Source organism: Sinohyriopsis cumingii, chromosome 11 (genome assembly GCF_028554795.1).
Source record: "Sinohyriopsis cumingii isolate HCF-2022 chromosome 11, ASM2855479v2, whole genome shotgun sequence".
NCBI lineage: Eukaryota > Metazoa > Mollusca > Bivalvia > Unionida > Unionidae > Sinohyriopsis > Sinohyriopsis cumingii.
The window spans coordinates 45,791,154-45,808,699 of NC_142971.1; the positions used below are offsets into that span (position 1 = coordinate 45,791,154).

A 17,546-nucleotide genomic window follows, 5' to 3' on the forward strand; every position below is an offset into this window, starting at 1 on the left:
CCTAATGGATAGAATTATCCCTCGGTGTTGGGATCACCTTATTGTTATTATCCTATCTGCTGACTCATTCATGAGGGGCCCCGAGTGGCCGAGTGGTCTAAAGCGCTTGCCGTTACGGATCACTGCCATCTCACCTCTGTCTGCGTGAGTTCGAGTCTCAGCCTCGGCTAACGTTGGTACGTGAGAAAGCCTGCCAGTAGCTTCTCGTGGGTCGGTGGTTCTTCCCTGGGTTTTCCAGGGTTCTTCCTCCACCAATTATACTGGCCGCCATGTATAGCCTATCTTGTGCTGAAAAATGGCATTAAACCCTACAACAACAACAACGACTCATTCATGAGCTTTGGCTTTGTGGCCAGAGACACCAGATTGACAACACTGAATTATCTTTCTTTGCCAGCATTCATGTACTATAAGTATGCTATTATTATACAATCAGACTACTGCTTAATAAAATCTCAGTCATGACCTGGTACAGTGTTTTAATGAAGTTCCTTATGGTGAGTGAGTGCTGTATTACTGACAATTCTTTAATACAGTATACAGTTTAATCACCACTGGTTACTGACAACACAATATATAATAAAATAATAAATAATAAAATAATATACAATAAAACTGATACTGACAGCAATAACAATAATCCATAACCTGACAACCACAGATGTGGATATCATAGATTTCTTCACCATATAAACATGTAAAGTGTACAGATTGTATTAATGAAATTTAAGTGGATAAAGTTAATTAGAAAATCCTTTGAAACTAACACACAAATATGCAATGAATTATTATATTATATATAAAAAAGCAGAAAACTTTAAATAAATATAAAAAACAACAATGGTTGCAAATGTTGATGCAGAAAACAAATTCATAAGTGAATCACAGAGTAAATACCAATTTTAGGTTTCTGCATTCAAATGAGATGACAGTGCATACATCACATCTGAATGAAGACAGCAGGGCCTAACTTGCATTCAGCTGGTAACTTTGGTTGAATACTGCAGAGGATGTACCATTCCTGACTAAATGCAAACCATCATGTACTGTCTTGGTCAAATGAGATATAGCTTTTACCATCTCATTCCAATGTCATAACCATAAATTGGTACCACAAAAGTACATTGCCCTGTGTTAAAATAAATTTGAAATGTAAGTCTATCATAGACAGAAAGATATGCAAGATCAAGAAGTTAATTAATTTTTGAACTGTAGAATATGGGAAAAAGCTCCCGATTTAAAAGCTGTCTGTTAAAGCAATATCCACCTTCAGACTGCTATGCACCTGCAGAATGACACTTGAAAATACTTAATAATAATTTCATCCCCTTTCATCCAAAAGTGTAGCAAATATTTACTTAGAATGGCTTTGAAAACAAGCCCTCTAGCCACCCAATCACTTTGACAAATTTATTATGCTAGCCTTCCTGGTTTTGTCATGGGAGAAATACTGTAATGTATTTGTTAGACTGGCCCACCTGTCTCATCATGGGGGAGAATTTTTAATGTATTAGACTGGGTCCTGCTCTTAAAACGACTAAAATGTATTTATTAGACTGATCCCATGGTTTTATCATGGGGGAAAAATATTTTAATGTATCTATTAGACTGGCCCCCTGGACTTATCATGGGAAAATAATGTATTTACCGGACTGGCTTCCTGGTCTTACCATTGGAGAAATATTGTAATGAATATATTAGGCTGGCTCCTGGTTTTACCATGAGAGAAGTACTGTAACTTATTTAATAAATTATAATAGCTTCCTGGTCTTATCATTGGAGAAATACTGTCAAGTATTTATTATACTGGTTCCCTAGTTTTATTATATGACAAACACTGTATATACATAGTGAGAAATATTTGGACCTATATCACAGAATTAAGAAAAGAAAATATTTTTTAGACAGTTTCTACTCTGAGTGAATAAATACTGTGCCAACAGTATAAAGTAAAACATATATATATGAACCATTAAATCATTATTGATGCAACATTAATCAAACTATGTGTGTTTATGTTGATATGTGCATATAAGAAAGCCCTTCCCACATTTCATGTAGTTCCCAAGAAAACATGCAGTTATTGCAGCCAACATTTGACTGATAACTCATCTGCAAATCATTTTCAGTAATTTACAGAGCAAAATTAACTGCAAAATCTTCAACTATATTTACCTTAAGTTCATGAGAAATAATTTGTCTAGGTCAGTGAAATATGTAAAAAAAAGAAGCTTGTGGTTCTTTTAACCACATATTTTAAAAGTCAATTTAATTAGCTGTATGAGAGAAAAAGCCTTCTATGTTGTGGATTCTAGGAAAATTTTAGTCTTTTTATCCTATAATTGCAAATTTCTGCCTACAAGAATTTGACCTTTTCACCTGGGTGTTTTTAGAAAGTGTATTTAACTTAACAATAATTTGTAACCCTGCATGTGACTATTAACAAATGCAAAAGTACACAAAAGAGTCACTGAATCAAAATTTCATAAAAAAATAGTTATGTAATGCATAAATATTAGTTTATATTCATGCAGCAGACATTCAACTGCCTGTCACTGCAAACACATTTTGTGAAATACACTATTTAATAAATGATTTTACTGCACATGAATCATCTCACAAGCTAGTGCATACATTGTTCATGATGTGAAATCAAAAGTGCAATTAATTAAAACTGGTACACAAAATAGGCAAGCATTATCTATAGGTTCCATATAAGTAAACTTCCAAAAATTCAGCATAGTATACATCACATACTTGCTTATAAGTCTAATGTTCAACTGCAAACAACTCAGACACTGATCTGCTGTCACATATTGTGCCAGCAGATCAGGGTCTATGTTATTTGCTCTACTGATGACCCCTAACAAACTGCATAAACCTAGATCTGCCAGCTCATTAAGTGAAATATTAAGGTCTGTGCAGTTGGACTTGACTTAAAAGCAGTATTTACATTGCAAGTACGTGTACTTATATTAAAGGGTGAGAAATCATTCAAAGCACAAGTAGTTCACAAGTAATGCAAGACTTTCTGAGAAAATACCTTAAATATTTTGGTAATTTCTAATGTTGCTCATTTTACTACAGCCACTGATTGCCAATTATAAAGATTATTAGAAAAAAAATATGTTTCATATTGCACTGTTTTTTAAATTAGGGTAGTTAGGTAGTTTTTTAAATTAAAAATATCATATATATTATAATGATTAGTATATATAACATACTAATCACCGCAATTAATTAGATGCACAAATCAATTTTTTGGAGAACAAAGATTTCAACCTATTTTTACCCTGTGGGGTAAAAATGCTAAGATTGGCAATGAAAAACAGAGCCAGTCAACAGACCAGAAATACAAATTTGTGTGTGTGCCTTATCATCTCTGTTTATAAAAAGATAGTTATTTAATTCTAGCGTGTATGCATGATAATCTTCATTATCTCTACTCATACACAACCGAGGTTTAGACAGACTTTACCTTACTAATAACTATGTTGATATTTTGTTGTTTATCAACACCAAGGTATGTGTTAAGAGTGTTTCTTTTCATTTTTCTCTCTTTTTGTTAACATAAAGAACTAATAACATTACTGGGAGTCAATATGATTTTACTGAGGTAGAAATGTAAAGTCATAAACAAAATCAGTGTATATGGTTTTGTACATGTTCATTCAGAACTGGAAGGCAGGTAATAATGAATCATGCATAAAGCTATTTTCAGTCACTTAACTTGCTATTTACTTGGGACTAGTTGTAAGATCAAACAGATGACCAGAACACCTTGAACTGGTCATCACTGGTATCAGTATTCAAAAGATCCACTCAAAGTTGAGGGTATGCAGGTAGCATCATGTTATTATTTACTTTTACTTGGCTTTCAAAAATGCAGACAACTGGTTTTAATCTCATCATCCAACTATATTTATGTGTTCATGCAGTCCACTTCTGACACCAATGACTTGCTACATACCTTGTGAGGCATACACTTATACTCTGATTTCACATTTTAATGCATCAACATTTCCTCCTTTATCAGAAACTCATATTCTATGCTCATTTAGTAAAATGTTTAATACCACTACAAGATAATTGTCCCCTTATCCCAAGAACTATGGAATCAGCCCAGACTATACAAGTCTTGTAGACTGGATTAGCCCAAGTCACACTGGATTTGTACCCTAATATTTTGATATTCCAATTAGTCTAGTTTGGATAAATGTAATCAGAAATCAGAATACTTTCTTCATGCTGGGATCAGCCTAGCACAGATTCTACTTAATCTGGGATCAGCTGAGAATACACTCTGATCTGTGGATCATCCAAGCACAATTTGGGAATCATTCATTGTTAAATAGTGTTTTATGCAGATTCTAGCTCATGAATGAATCTCATAGAAAGAGCCAAAGTTTTATTTGTTGTTGAAGGTTCTTTTTCTTTCCTATCCTTCCATAATTCTTTCAGCCTATCAAGGATTTTATATCAGAAATAGAAGCAAGAAAAAAAGAATAAATAAAAATCTACAAATTAGAAAAACAAGTACAGTGTACATACATCTTTAGCATGAAATACACATCTTTTAAACAATGGTGTCGTTTAATGATGATACTGGACAAATTTAATAATAATGCTGGAGCCATTTAAGCATGGACACATCTAGTAACATCTCAGGAGCAGATTTTGGCAACATTTAAGGAATGGATACAGATAAGCTCTTGTATAGTAGCTGAAGAACATGACAACCCCTTTCTTGAATACGAATTTGGTAAGTATTCACATACCAGTATTGTAGGGGTCCAAATACAGCAAACATGGAAAACTCTGTCTGATGCAGGACTAAATGTTTTACCTGACTTTCTGAGACTGCAGGTAAGAAAAGTCTTTATGCATTAATTAAGAAGGTTTCTTAAGCATTAATGAGTATTCAAGTGAACATCTGAGTAATGCTGTGTATCCAAGTTAGTATTTGAGTAATACTGAGTATCCAAGTGTGTATTTGAGTAATGCTGAGTATCCAAATGAGTATTTGAGTAATGTTGAGTATCCTTGTGAGTATTTAAGTAATGCTGATTATGCAAGTGAGCATTTTAGTAATTGAGAGTATCCAAGTAAGCATTGAGTAATGCCAAGTATCTAAGTGTGAATTTGAGTAAAAACTGAGCATCCAATTAAACATCCATGTGTTATCAAAGTTTTACTTTGTTTAAAATACTGAATTGTTACTAAATGTTCAGTATAATTCATCTCCAATTCATTGAATAGAAGCAAGCAAGCCAAACATTTAATTTAAGGATAACTGTACTTTTATCCGCTAGTTTTCTGAAACAATCAGGTGTAGGATAAATCATAAATGTCCATTAAATGCAACATGAACATCATATAAATAATATCACTAATGTGATATGAATATCGTATAAATAATGATATCACTAGTGTAATATGAATATCATATAAAAAATGATAACACTAGTGTAATATGAATATCATATAAATAATGATATCACTAGTGTAATATGAATATCATATAAATAATGATAACACTAATGCAATATGAATATCATATCAATAATGATAACACTAGTGCAATATGAATATCGTATAAATAATGATATCACTAGTGTAATATGAATATCATATAAATAATGATATCACTAGTGTAATATGAATATCATATAAATAATGATATCACTAGTGCAATATGAATATCATATCAATAATGATAACACTAGTGCAATATGAATATCGTATAAATAATGATATCACTAGTGTAATATGAATATCATATAAAAAATGATAACACTAGTGTAATATGAATATCATATAAATAATGATATCACTAGTGTAATATGAATATCATATAAATAATGATAACACTAATGCAATATGAATATCATATCAATAATGATATCACTAGTGTAATATGAATATCATATCAATAATGATAACACTAGTGCAATATGAATATCATATAAATAATGATATCACTAGTGTAATATAAATATCATATCAATAATGATAACACTAGTGTAATATGAATATCATATAAATAATGATAACACTAATGCAATATGAATATCATATCAATAATGATATCACTTGTGCAATATGAATATCATATCAATAATGATAACACTAGTGCAATATGAATATCATATAAAAAATGATAACACTAGTGTAATATGAATATCATATAAAAAATGATAACACTAGTGTAATATGAATATCATATAAATAATGATAACACTAGTGTAATATGAATATCATATAAATGATATCATTAGTGTAATATGAATATCATATAATAATGTCACTAATGTGATATAAACATTATGTAATGATCTCACTTTCATGATGAAAGAAAAACATTTTCAGAGTCAGATTGTGATGAATGATGTTGGAACCTATTAAAGATGAAAAGTAAAGATATTTTTGCTTCATAGGGTACATTTAGTCATCAAAAAGAGCAGTATAGTAAAATTCACTTGAGTAATAGAAATACAGAAAAGAAATTTCGAGACTTTTAATGACATTTTTCTGATTTAAAAAGGACTACAGTGCTAGTTATTGGAAAATTTATTTTATTTCACCTAATTAGTTAAGAAGTTGAAGCTTATTATAAACAAGTGTTCCACATTGTGTCTCATCTACAGCCCATGTTTTGATGTACTTCCAAAAAATTTTGACATAAAACTTTGACACAAACTCATAACACTGACAATAATGTCATTATTGTTGCAACTATCTGTGCCATTCCTCTATCTGAAAAATTCAGAACTCTATCCCACCATATTTACAAAGGTGAAACAAAAATAACTTACTCTCAATGTGTACCACAGTTGTGGTCTCTGCATAGCCACCCATGTCAGCATAGGCCAAGCACATGTACTTTCCTGCATCAGAGGAACGGGGGTGTTTTAGTATCACTCTAGCTGTCCGACTGTCTGGATCCCACACCTGAGTCACATTACTGCTGTCCTTCAGGAGTTTACCATCATGAAACCTATAATAAAAGAATATAAGTGATAGACCTGACATCTGTAATTTTGCATGTAAGCCATTTTTGTAGAAACTTAATGCAGAATTCTGCCACGTGAAATGTTAATTCTGTGAATAAAGCAATATTCACAAAATTTCATTTTTGTTTCCCATGTCAATAATGTAACATTTTGCATAATGTTTATTGTTTAAAACTATTCAGTAACACATAGTGTGATATCTACTGGAACCTAAGATATCTTTGTCACACATCTGCTGGACCATCTTCGATATCCATGGTCATCAAGAGAATGCTTCATTTTTGTTCACAATTACAGGGTTCCCCTCATTATAATGCCATTCGTAGGAGACATAAAGGTGTACCACATTACAAGTGATGACACCTTTCTCTGAAATATGTTACAAGCATGTAACAGAAATGTATGCATAAAACCACAAGAAAATGGGAATTTGGTTTGGTTCTTTATGGCACAACAACAAACAGAAGTAGGTTATTTGGTGCCAAGACAATTGGAATAAAGTGCCTTGTCCAAGAACACACAAAGACAACTGACCCCGGCTAATCCAATCGTAGGATTTGAAAACACTCTCTTTTGGTCATCAGTGAATAAAACCACATTAGGATTATTACTTATCAACCAAGAACAAAAAGTCACATAAGTGAAATAAAATAAACACATACTTGTTTTTAAGTCAAGTCCAACTGTAAACAACATAGATTCTGATCCCCCATCACATAATGTACCTGCAGATCAAGGTCTATGTCTATTCTCGTGATTACTCCTAAGAAACTGCATATATCCAGATCTGCCAGAACAGCATGTGGTGTAAAATCTGGGTCTATATACTATGCAATTGGTAAGTAGCAATGAAAAATAAAATTAAAACAATGTAATGAGATCCAGGCCCATTCTTGCATTATAATGAGGGTTGCATAATCAGCATTTCACTGACAGGCTTGAAGGTGATGTTAAATATGCAGAAATAGACTTATATAAAGACAATATAAGTAGCAAATTGCATGTGGATTTATAAAATCTGTTTATAAGCAAACACTTTAGACTGCTTACACTTTTATTAAAAATGGAAATACATGTCAAGAACATAATTACTTATTGGCTAAATATATGACTTTGTTAAACAGGATATTTCTAAAATGTAACATTATTATTAATGAATTCTAAATAAACATTTGCATTAAGATTATTTTCACACAGAAAATGTTCATCTTGAAATAAGTAAAAGACGTCGTCATAGTAAATGTAAGTAAAAAGGAAGGGGGTCACAGAACTAGTTTTGTCTATGTATATAAATAATCATTTCTATTTTTAAAATGATGCTGTAAAGTGTATAATTAACTACTTACCAAAGGACTTTAGGCAAAGGTTCACCCCCTACAATACATTCAATGGTGATATTTTCATCCAGTTCCAAGGGGTGTATTTCTTCTGACAGTTGTTGTATGAAGTATGGAGCTTGACACAGTGCTGTGATCTCTACTTCTGTCAAGAAAAACAGGAATAAATGAGCAGTACATTACTTCATCTACAAAAAAGGACTATCTTTCTTACAGAGTACAATCTGCAAACCCTCTTCCTTTTTTATCTCAACAAAAACTGATTAGTTTGATTTTCTGACACTGAAATGGAACTTAAGCAAGTGGCTTAGATCTGTTACTTAATGGATGATCTGTAACAGTGGCAATAAGTAACAATGAACAGGTACCCAGCCCAGTCACCTAGACCTGGCTGGGTTTTGCACTACCCATAAATACCTGGTCCAGCCAGGTAGTTCACTGCTGGGTACCCTGACCCAGCAAAATTTCCCTAACCATCCAGACCACCCTGATCTGGGCAGGTGTTTACAGTACCTGATAGATGATGCACCCAGCCACATAGTTCCCTGCTGGGTATGTGGCACAATTTCCATACCTGTCTATCCCTAAAAGAAAAAATTGCCAAGTCATAGTATGTGGGCAGACAAAGATTGCCAATTCAGAGTAGATGGGCAGACACAGATTGCCAATTCAGAGTAGGTGGGCAAACAAAAGATTGCCAGTTCAGAGTAGGTGGGCAGACAAAGATTGCCAAGTCAGAGTAGATGGGCAGACAAAAGATTGCCAATTCAGAGTAGGTGGGCAAACAAAAGATAGCCAATTCCAATTCAGAGTAGGTGGGCAGACAAAAGATTGCCAATTAAGAGCAGGAATCAACTATGTAACATACTTAACATCTTCAGCATTTTTCATCCTATTTTTTTCTTTAAAAAAACACAATACACATACAAGTTCTCTTTTAATCAAAGGAAGGGTCTTTATCAGAAAAATGCTGACTAAAAGAAAAATTATATTCTAATGAGCAGGAAGAACATTCTCAATTTTTTTCTGAGGATTCAAATGAATATTGTACTCCTGACAACTCAGGTATTAAGCATCAGGGGTCAATACTATAATCAGATGTTAGCAATAAGGGTCAATACTGTACCATACTCTTCACAACTCACATGTTAAACATTAGGGGTCAATAATATATTCTTGACAACTCAGGTGTTAAGCATCAGGGGTCAATACTATAATCAGATGTTAGCAATAAGGGTCAATACTGTACCATACTCTTCACAACTCACGTTAAACATCAGGGGTCAACAATGTATTCTTGACAATCAGGTGTTAGCATCAGGTGGTGTTCAGGTCTGTGCATTCTCTGGTTTCCTCCATGTCGGTAGAAACCAGGAAATGCACAGAAACCCCATTTACTGTAAGATTTCAAAATAAGTGCATGACAGGTAAGCTTATTTTTAAATAAGTTATGGTTGTAAGAGTTTATGTTTTATTTGCAATTTTAAATAGTAATAATTATGTATGTCAAAATACAAATTTTTGAAGTGTCGATATTCATGCCTATTCATTTTAACATGTTACATATAGATTGTTAATAGAAGAAAGATAGAAATTACAGGCAGAATCAAACAAGCTTATATCTAGAAATGCTCATACAAATGAAAATGGATTATAGAGAAATAGTCACACAGATCCTGAAAATAGATTTTAGAGCACTGGTAATACAAACCCCATAAAAATGAAATAGAAAATTGTCTGAAGAACATATTTGAGATCTTAAACTTCTTTCATACACACATATGCACTTAATTCAGGTACACAAATACAGAAAGGGTGATGTGCATTTATTTTCTGTGTCCATTGTTTTCACAGACATCACAAATGTGTACACAAATACCCACAATGCAACATGCATGCACCTTGTGCCGACAGTTTGCTTTCCTAACCTTTTTCAACATTAAGTATATTCAAGATAAAAATCTGATTTAATAATCGATAAGGATATTTACTTCTTCAAAATGATACTTGATTATACTTGAAATTAAGTGCCTCTATAGCATAAAAGACAAAATAAAACTGGAAGTTCCATGACTTATATTGGAAGATGGAATAGTGAAGTTCAACCACAATTATGCACATTATCATCAAACAGAAATGCAACTATTCCTGACAAACAGAAAATATTGGGATTATTTTGAAATTTGTTATGTGACCCCAAGATTGCCAACTTGAAAGAGAACACATGCACTGACTTATAAGTCGATTCCTCTGCATAATGCGCCTGTTGATCAACATCTGTGTTGTTTGTTCTACTGATTACACCTTACAAACTACTGATCCAGATCTGCTGGTGCATTATACAGCGGCAGATATTTGTATGTGCAGTTTGCAGTTGGATTGATCTTTTAAGCAAGTAAATACATTATTTCTGGAAAATGAGCTTCGGGGTACAATATCAGTTTCAGAATTCAAATTTTAAAGCATGCATAGTATGCCAGATCTTTTATGTACAAATACTTTTCACGAAAGCAGGTGCCTGTGCCAAAGACAGCTGATGAACCAACTTTAATTAGTATGGTCAAATAACTTTAATTAGTATGGTCAAATACTGTATTTTATGTGGAGATGATGATGGATGGAGGATGATATTGAATGAAAGTGACAACTGTTCAAAGATGTATCAGTATATTAAAATGAACCATGCACTTAACTGACTTTGTTTCAAATGTAAAAACCAAGTATTTTTAAAATGCTTTCAGAAATATGAAATTATATATTAGCACTTGGCTTTTTAACTTGAATGATAGCCAAACAATTGATTCAGTCCATGAAAATTAAAAGACATTCCATGTTTCTACTTGTTTATGTCTCCTTTGTTTATGCATCTGTTTACTGATGGATCTATTTGTTTAAGAAACAATAACAAAGATGGCTGAAGATTTCAATGTTGTTTTATATGAAGAAAAAAGGGGACAAGTCACAAATTAGGTCTCATATGGTTTACATGTCTAACATAATGTGATGTATTAGGATATCCTTAAGCATAAAATGAGACATGCCTACATAATTTCTGGGGAGAACACTGTTAACTGTTGGTTTGTGCGGCTAGGGAATTAAAATGTCTTACATGGAAGTGGACATGTTTGATGATGTCACATGAAAATAAGCATATGCTTATTTTTTGTATGATCTTTTATTCAAATTTTAAAGTATCTTGGATCAAAAACCAATTCATACCGATACCAGAACCCAGGATTATTGTTGATTTTGTTTTGGGGTTGAATGCCATTTCTCAGTGCAAGATAGGTTATGCATGGTGGCCAGTATAAATGGTAGAGGAAGAACCCACGATTAAGCCTGGGACTTCTTCATTTGGATGCATGTATGGTTTTGGCTGCCTCACTGATGTTCAGTTTTCCCTGAATTTTCCAAAACTTTATTAATGGATTAACAAATAACCATTGGCTACTTGAAACAAAAAGGTTCTTTTTATATCTGCCATGGGTAATTTTTGGATTAAATACTAGCTTGATAACTTAGCAGACAAAAATCTGAAACCTAAATGATGTCACTATCATTATTTCTGCTTTGTTACTGTTGTCTGACTGGTTCTTCTTCCTTTTGTTGGACTGGTCAATGAAGGTTTCCAAACCCCAGAAATGCTAGTACTGTAACTAGTGAGCTTACAGAAAAAGAAAGAGTAACACAATGTACACTGCATTTTCATCTCCAAAAACAATGAATTGGTAATAAATCAGACATTTCCATGAAGAAAATAGGAAACAAAACTTTAATTTGAGGTAGGTAGGGATTCACTTTAAATTGTTTGATACATTTTCAAGAAAATATTGAAAATGCTGAATCATAAAGTGACAAAAATTTCAGGTCCTTCATGTTCCAGGCTATAATATTTAAAAAGAATTAAACCATCCTAAAACCCACCCCATGAAAACTGTACACTAGACACATATTCTGATTCCAATGAGGCAATTCTAGGACTAACTAAACCTCTAAAACTGGTCACCATTATAAAGCAGTGAAAAGTTATAGTTTTAATAGTATCCAGTTTGAAAGTGTTTTTCTGCAGATCTATTGAAGTTTTCTGCATATGATGCAAGAGGAATCTGAAATTATGCAGATATATAAAAACATATGTGCAAAGGTATACCATTATGTACAGGTAAAAGAATTCTACATCTAAGTAAAGACTTGGTGTGGGCAAATAAAGGGAAGCTATGTGCAGATGTGCAATTGCTCTACGCATGAGTATATAGGTAATCTCTATAAAGGATTCTAATATAAATGTATATGGTGGGTTTGAATAAAATATCACACAGGGAGAACACAGGATGATATTGGTAAGAGACACCCAGTGTACCTTTACTATCTTGTACTCTTGGTTTGGGTGGTTCATTGAAACCTGTTAAAATACAGTTTATGTTTGAAATAATTTTCATTCATAAATATTGCAATAATTCTTTTTGAATTAAACAACATTAAATCCATTGAATCTGAGTTTAGTTTCAGACAGATATTGTGGAGAATGTACCATATATCCAACTGGGAACAATATAGACCGTGATCTGTCACTGCATACTACAATGGCAGATCACAGTCTACGCTGTTTGTTCTACTTATAAGTCCAAACAAACAGCAAAGACTGATATCTGTTGGCATATTATATGATAAGTGATCTAGGTCTATGATGCTTACAGTTCTATCAGACCTTTATTTAAGTACATATGGTATTCAACCTGTATATTACCTGGTATGTAGCTATTTTTCTATAAGATCAAATATTTTTTGTTGTATCACCTATTTTGATACATACATCGGACTTTGCTCCAACACATTTTGATTTAAAAAACAAATGTGATTTATTCTTTCTTTTCCTTTTTAAATAAACAAAAATGGCATGCAGCCAAATAAGAAACCAGAAAGCAAGAATTAAATGCCAACAGACAATGGTAAGGAGAAAAGCAAGCAAGAATTATTCAGAAGATGAAAATATAAAAACAAAATAATTACCATCATTTAAAGAAACACACAAAGCAAATGAAGCAATTCCTTGCATTCTTCGCTATTACCCTGAAATTCACACAAAGCTTTCTAAATTTTACATTTCAAATGCAATGTAATTGTTGTGGAGCATAATGGGTGATATCTTGATCAAAATGAAAATATTATACTGATATAACAGTCAAAGAAATACAGAGTCCTGTTAAAGCTTTTGAAGCAGAAATGACAGAAAACAATGCATGATGTACTTTACAACTTTGAAGCCACAGCAAAAATAACTTAGCTTTCTCCAACATTTATAAACACTTAGTATAAAGAATGCCACCTTTACATCCACTATTGAAATATGAAAATTTGTGTACATGACTTACACAGATGACAGCTTGGGTGAATCTGGGCCAGGTATAATTCTTCACCAAACACGTTAGTTTGAATCAGCAATTCTTGGAAATTCCTGAAAATGTTAATGGTGATCATCTACTAAAAATTAAACAGACAAAAGTTGTATCTATACAAAATGTGAGGGCTCTTCCATCTAAACATACATATTACCCAGGGAAGGATTTTTTTTCCTTCCTCAAAATATATGCCAGGCTACTCCAATTACTCAAAGAGAAAAAGGAAACAAAATTATAAATTGCATGGGTGACTACTCCATACTGAAAGTATGTTCCCTTGGTCCCAAGTATGTGTTACTGGAACAGCATTGACAAGCAGTTAAATTGATTTTATAGATATTATCAAAAGTTTATTTATAAATATAACTTATATTGGTGATAGAGATATAAGACTTGTTATAAATATATGAAAATAATCTTCTGTATTACATTGAAATCCCAACTTTAGACCAGTTACATTCAGTCTAATGGTAACTTTACAGATTCTTGTCTGTATGCTTAAATGGGATTGAATTTCAGAGTAAGATTTCACACCAACAAGGTCCAAGGTTTATTACATACCCCCAACAACAAATGAATTGGGGGAATGTTGATATATGCAGTTCGGTCGTTGGTATGTCTGTTGCACTTTTCCTACTTCATATCTCCTTAATGCTTTAAGATATCTTCATGAAAGTTGTTACTCTTTTCTATCATGACTTTACACTGTGTCCTATAGAAAACTGAGTCAGTCATTTTAAGAGTTATAACATTTTTATTAAAAACTGTGTCTGGGTATCTATTCATCACACTCTTCTCCATTTATTATGTCCTGAATCAGGTGAGTTATCTTCATGAAAGCTGGAAATTTGTATCATGACACGAGTTTGTGACCATATCAGATTTGGCCTTGTCAGGTTAGTACTATCAGAGTTATCTCCTCTTGTTTGAATATTTGGTTACACATACATATACATTGGTATCATGACAAGAGTATGTGACCTATATCAGATTTAGCCTTGTCAGGTTAGTGCTATCAGAGTTATCTCCTCTTGTTTGAATATTTGGTTACACATACATATACATTTGTATCATGACAAGAGAATGTGACCCATATCAGATTTGGCCTTGTCAGGTTAGTACTATCAGAGTTATCTCCTCTTGTCTGAATTTCTGGTTACACTTCATATCCTCTTAATCACTTAAGGCATTTTCAAAAAATTTGACATGACTATACAATGTGTCTTACAAAAGGAATGGGCTCTGTCAGATAAGCATTTTAGTTATCCCCATTTTTTTAAAACTGTGCCCATCACAGTTAATACGTTGTGAATATTCTGAGATATTGGTATGGCATCATAATAGGCGTTTATGTCACATGTAAGAATGGCATTGTTAGATTATCACTTTTATAGCTGGGGCCAAGTGGTTAGAGCATCTGCCTCGGATGCAGGAAGTCATGGGTTCGATCCCTGGCTAAGTCATATCAAAGACTTACAAAAATGGTACTAACAGCTGCCTCACTTGGTGCTCAGCATTAAGAGGTTAGTGTTAGGACTGGTTGGCTTGGTACAAGAATAATCTGACTGGGTGGGACATCATGCTACATGTCTGTGACATGATGCCCCAGTGTTTGGCATCACTATAAACTGCCATACTGCAGACATTGTAGCGATATGACTGAAAAATTGTTAAAGCTATGTAAAAATCCAAATCACACACACTCACACACACACACCAAAACAGAAATTATTACCTTAAAAGCTAAATTATATTTATTTTTCAGAGTTATAATGTTCTATCTCATTTGTCATTTCTGGCATTAGACCGCTCCAGTGGCCTAGTGGTTAGAGTGTCCGCCTCAGATGCGGGAGGTCGTGGGATCGATCCCCGGTCGAGTCATACCAAAGACTTACAAAAATGGTACTAACAGCTGCCTCGCTTGGTGCTCAGCATTAAGAGGTTAGTGTTAGGACTGGTCGGCCTGGTGACAGGATAATGTGACTGGGTGGGACATCATGCTACATGTCTGCGGCATGATGCCCCAGTGCTAGACATCACTATAAACTGTCACACTGCAGACATCGTAGCGATATGACTGAATTATTTTTAAAGCTACGTTAAAAATCTAAATCACACACACACACACACACACACACATTTCTGGCATTATCTTTTGCATATCTCATATTTAGTACAAGACACAAATACCACTTAAGATCTTCCACATACATTTTAACTGCTTCTTAAGAGATTCTGGTAGACAGTATAAACTCTGTTCCAAACAATGTACAACTTTGGTTTATGGAATCAGTTAAGGACAAGTGAACAACTATTTGTAGAGTTTTTTGGCAACTTTTTCTAAAAACTGGTATTGAGGGTCGTTATATTCACCTTAAATTTAACATACATAACACAGAGCAAACTGTAGAAATTGTAAGGGTCATAACTCTGTCAAAATTATGACAAAGCATAAAAGCAGGAAGACTGAAGCAATGTATAAAATGAAGAGTTATGGGATAAACCCTACAGGTCATAAAAGTAGGGAATCTATTTAGTATTGTAAAATCAATAAACTATTGGTCAATAGACCATTACAAAAATATACCTTCAACAAGTTTTGACTGTACTGACTATGAAATCAGGTAACCACATGTATGTGTGATACCTCTAAGCTCATCAGGGAGATGCACAGAATCAGAGTCAGGTTCTAAAATTTGGTCATAAGAGTGACATCAAAGAAAATAACTCTAAAGATAATCATGAATTGCATTATTTGTTGCTAAATCTCCCATAAAGTTGTTCTAAAAAGTATTATATATATATATATATATATATATATATATATATATATATATATATATATATATATATATATATATATATATATTGACATGATTTTTTTTGAAAGAATAGGAATGGCAAAATTTCTTTTTTAAAATTACCACCAATAATAAACATGTAAAATCACCTATGTTCAAATATCTCTAGGTTGTGAAGCTCACTGGCATCATGCCGCAAGTCTCCCTTGGGTAGAGTGGTCTCCAGTTTACACGATGACTCCACATTCCCTGATGCACTCACTGCTCGACATGTGTAAGTATCAACATCAGACTCCGTCACTTCAAGGATTTCCAGGCCATGCCAGTCACCAAAAGACATGATCAGAAATTGACCCTTGCTCTCTATCTGCTTGTTGCCTTTAAACCATATAACTGTGAGGAAAGAAAAAGTAAAAACTTTCCATGCGTTTGATATGATTGAACCTTTGGACTGAGACTATCTCCAATTTAACAAATACTAAAGTCACAACATTTATGTCATCATGATACTTTCGTATTTAAAACTGTACAACTCTTGCATTGTTTTCAAAATCATGAAATATTTCACAAAGAAAACTTGTATATGATACCTTAAGTACAGAATTTGGTACCATATTAATTTATATACAACCACATACATGCACTGGAATGATGGGACATTTTCTTACCTTCAGGTTTTGGATTTCCATTTATACAGCACTCCAAGAGTATTCTACCCTTTTCTCTCACTGAAACAGCTTCTGGTAGACCTTTCTTGAATTCAGGTGCCTTCCTGTAAATTTCTCTATTGTAACCAGGGGTGTAATCTGCCATGAAATGGTTGACTGAACTGGTGTCTTTTACATGCTTGTCAACTTTGATTGTCTTTATATCATTCTTTTCTCCTGCTTTCCTTCTCTCCGCCCATTCAAATTGGTCTGAAATTAAATGTACAGCAACTTCAGGACAACAGCTTTAAAATGGCATTTTTGGATAAATTAATTCTGTAAAGATATA

At 33.2% G+C, this 17,546-nt stretch overlaps 1 protein-coding gene across 4 annotated transcripts in view; it reads right to left on the reverse strand.

Annotated features, from left to right (window-relative positions):
* The window catches only part of LOC149788057 (muscle M-line assembly protein unc-89-like), an 80,792-nt gene that overhangs the window by 26,549 nt on the left and 36,697 nt on the right, over positions 1–17,546 (reverse strand). For 3 of the 4 annotated variants that reach the window (XM_089974336.1, XM_089974335.1, XM_089974340.1), the window contains exons 9-14: positions 17,219–17,467; positions 16,700–16,943; positions 13,723–13,805; positions 12,711–12,752; positions 8,360–8,495; positions 6,816–6,997 (exon numbers count right to left, since the gene is read on the reverse strand). In XM_089974336.1, coding sequence (XP_089830462.1) covers positions 6,816–6,997; positions 8,360–8,495; positions 12,711–12,752; positions 13,723–13,805; positions 16,700–16,943; positions 17,219–17,467 — 936 coding nt within the window. The remainder of the gene's footprint in view (positions 1–6,815; positions 6,998–8,359; positions 8,496–12,710; positions 12,753–13,722; positions 13,806–16,699; positions 16,944–17,218; positions 17,468–17,546) is intronic. The other variant, XM_089974339.1, reaches the window with a different exon arrangement.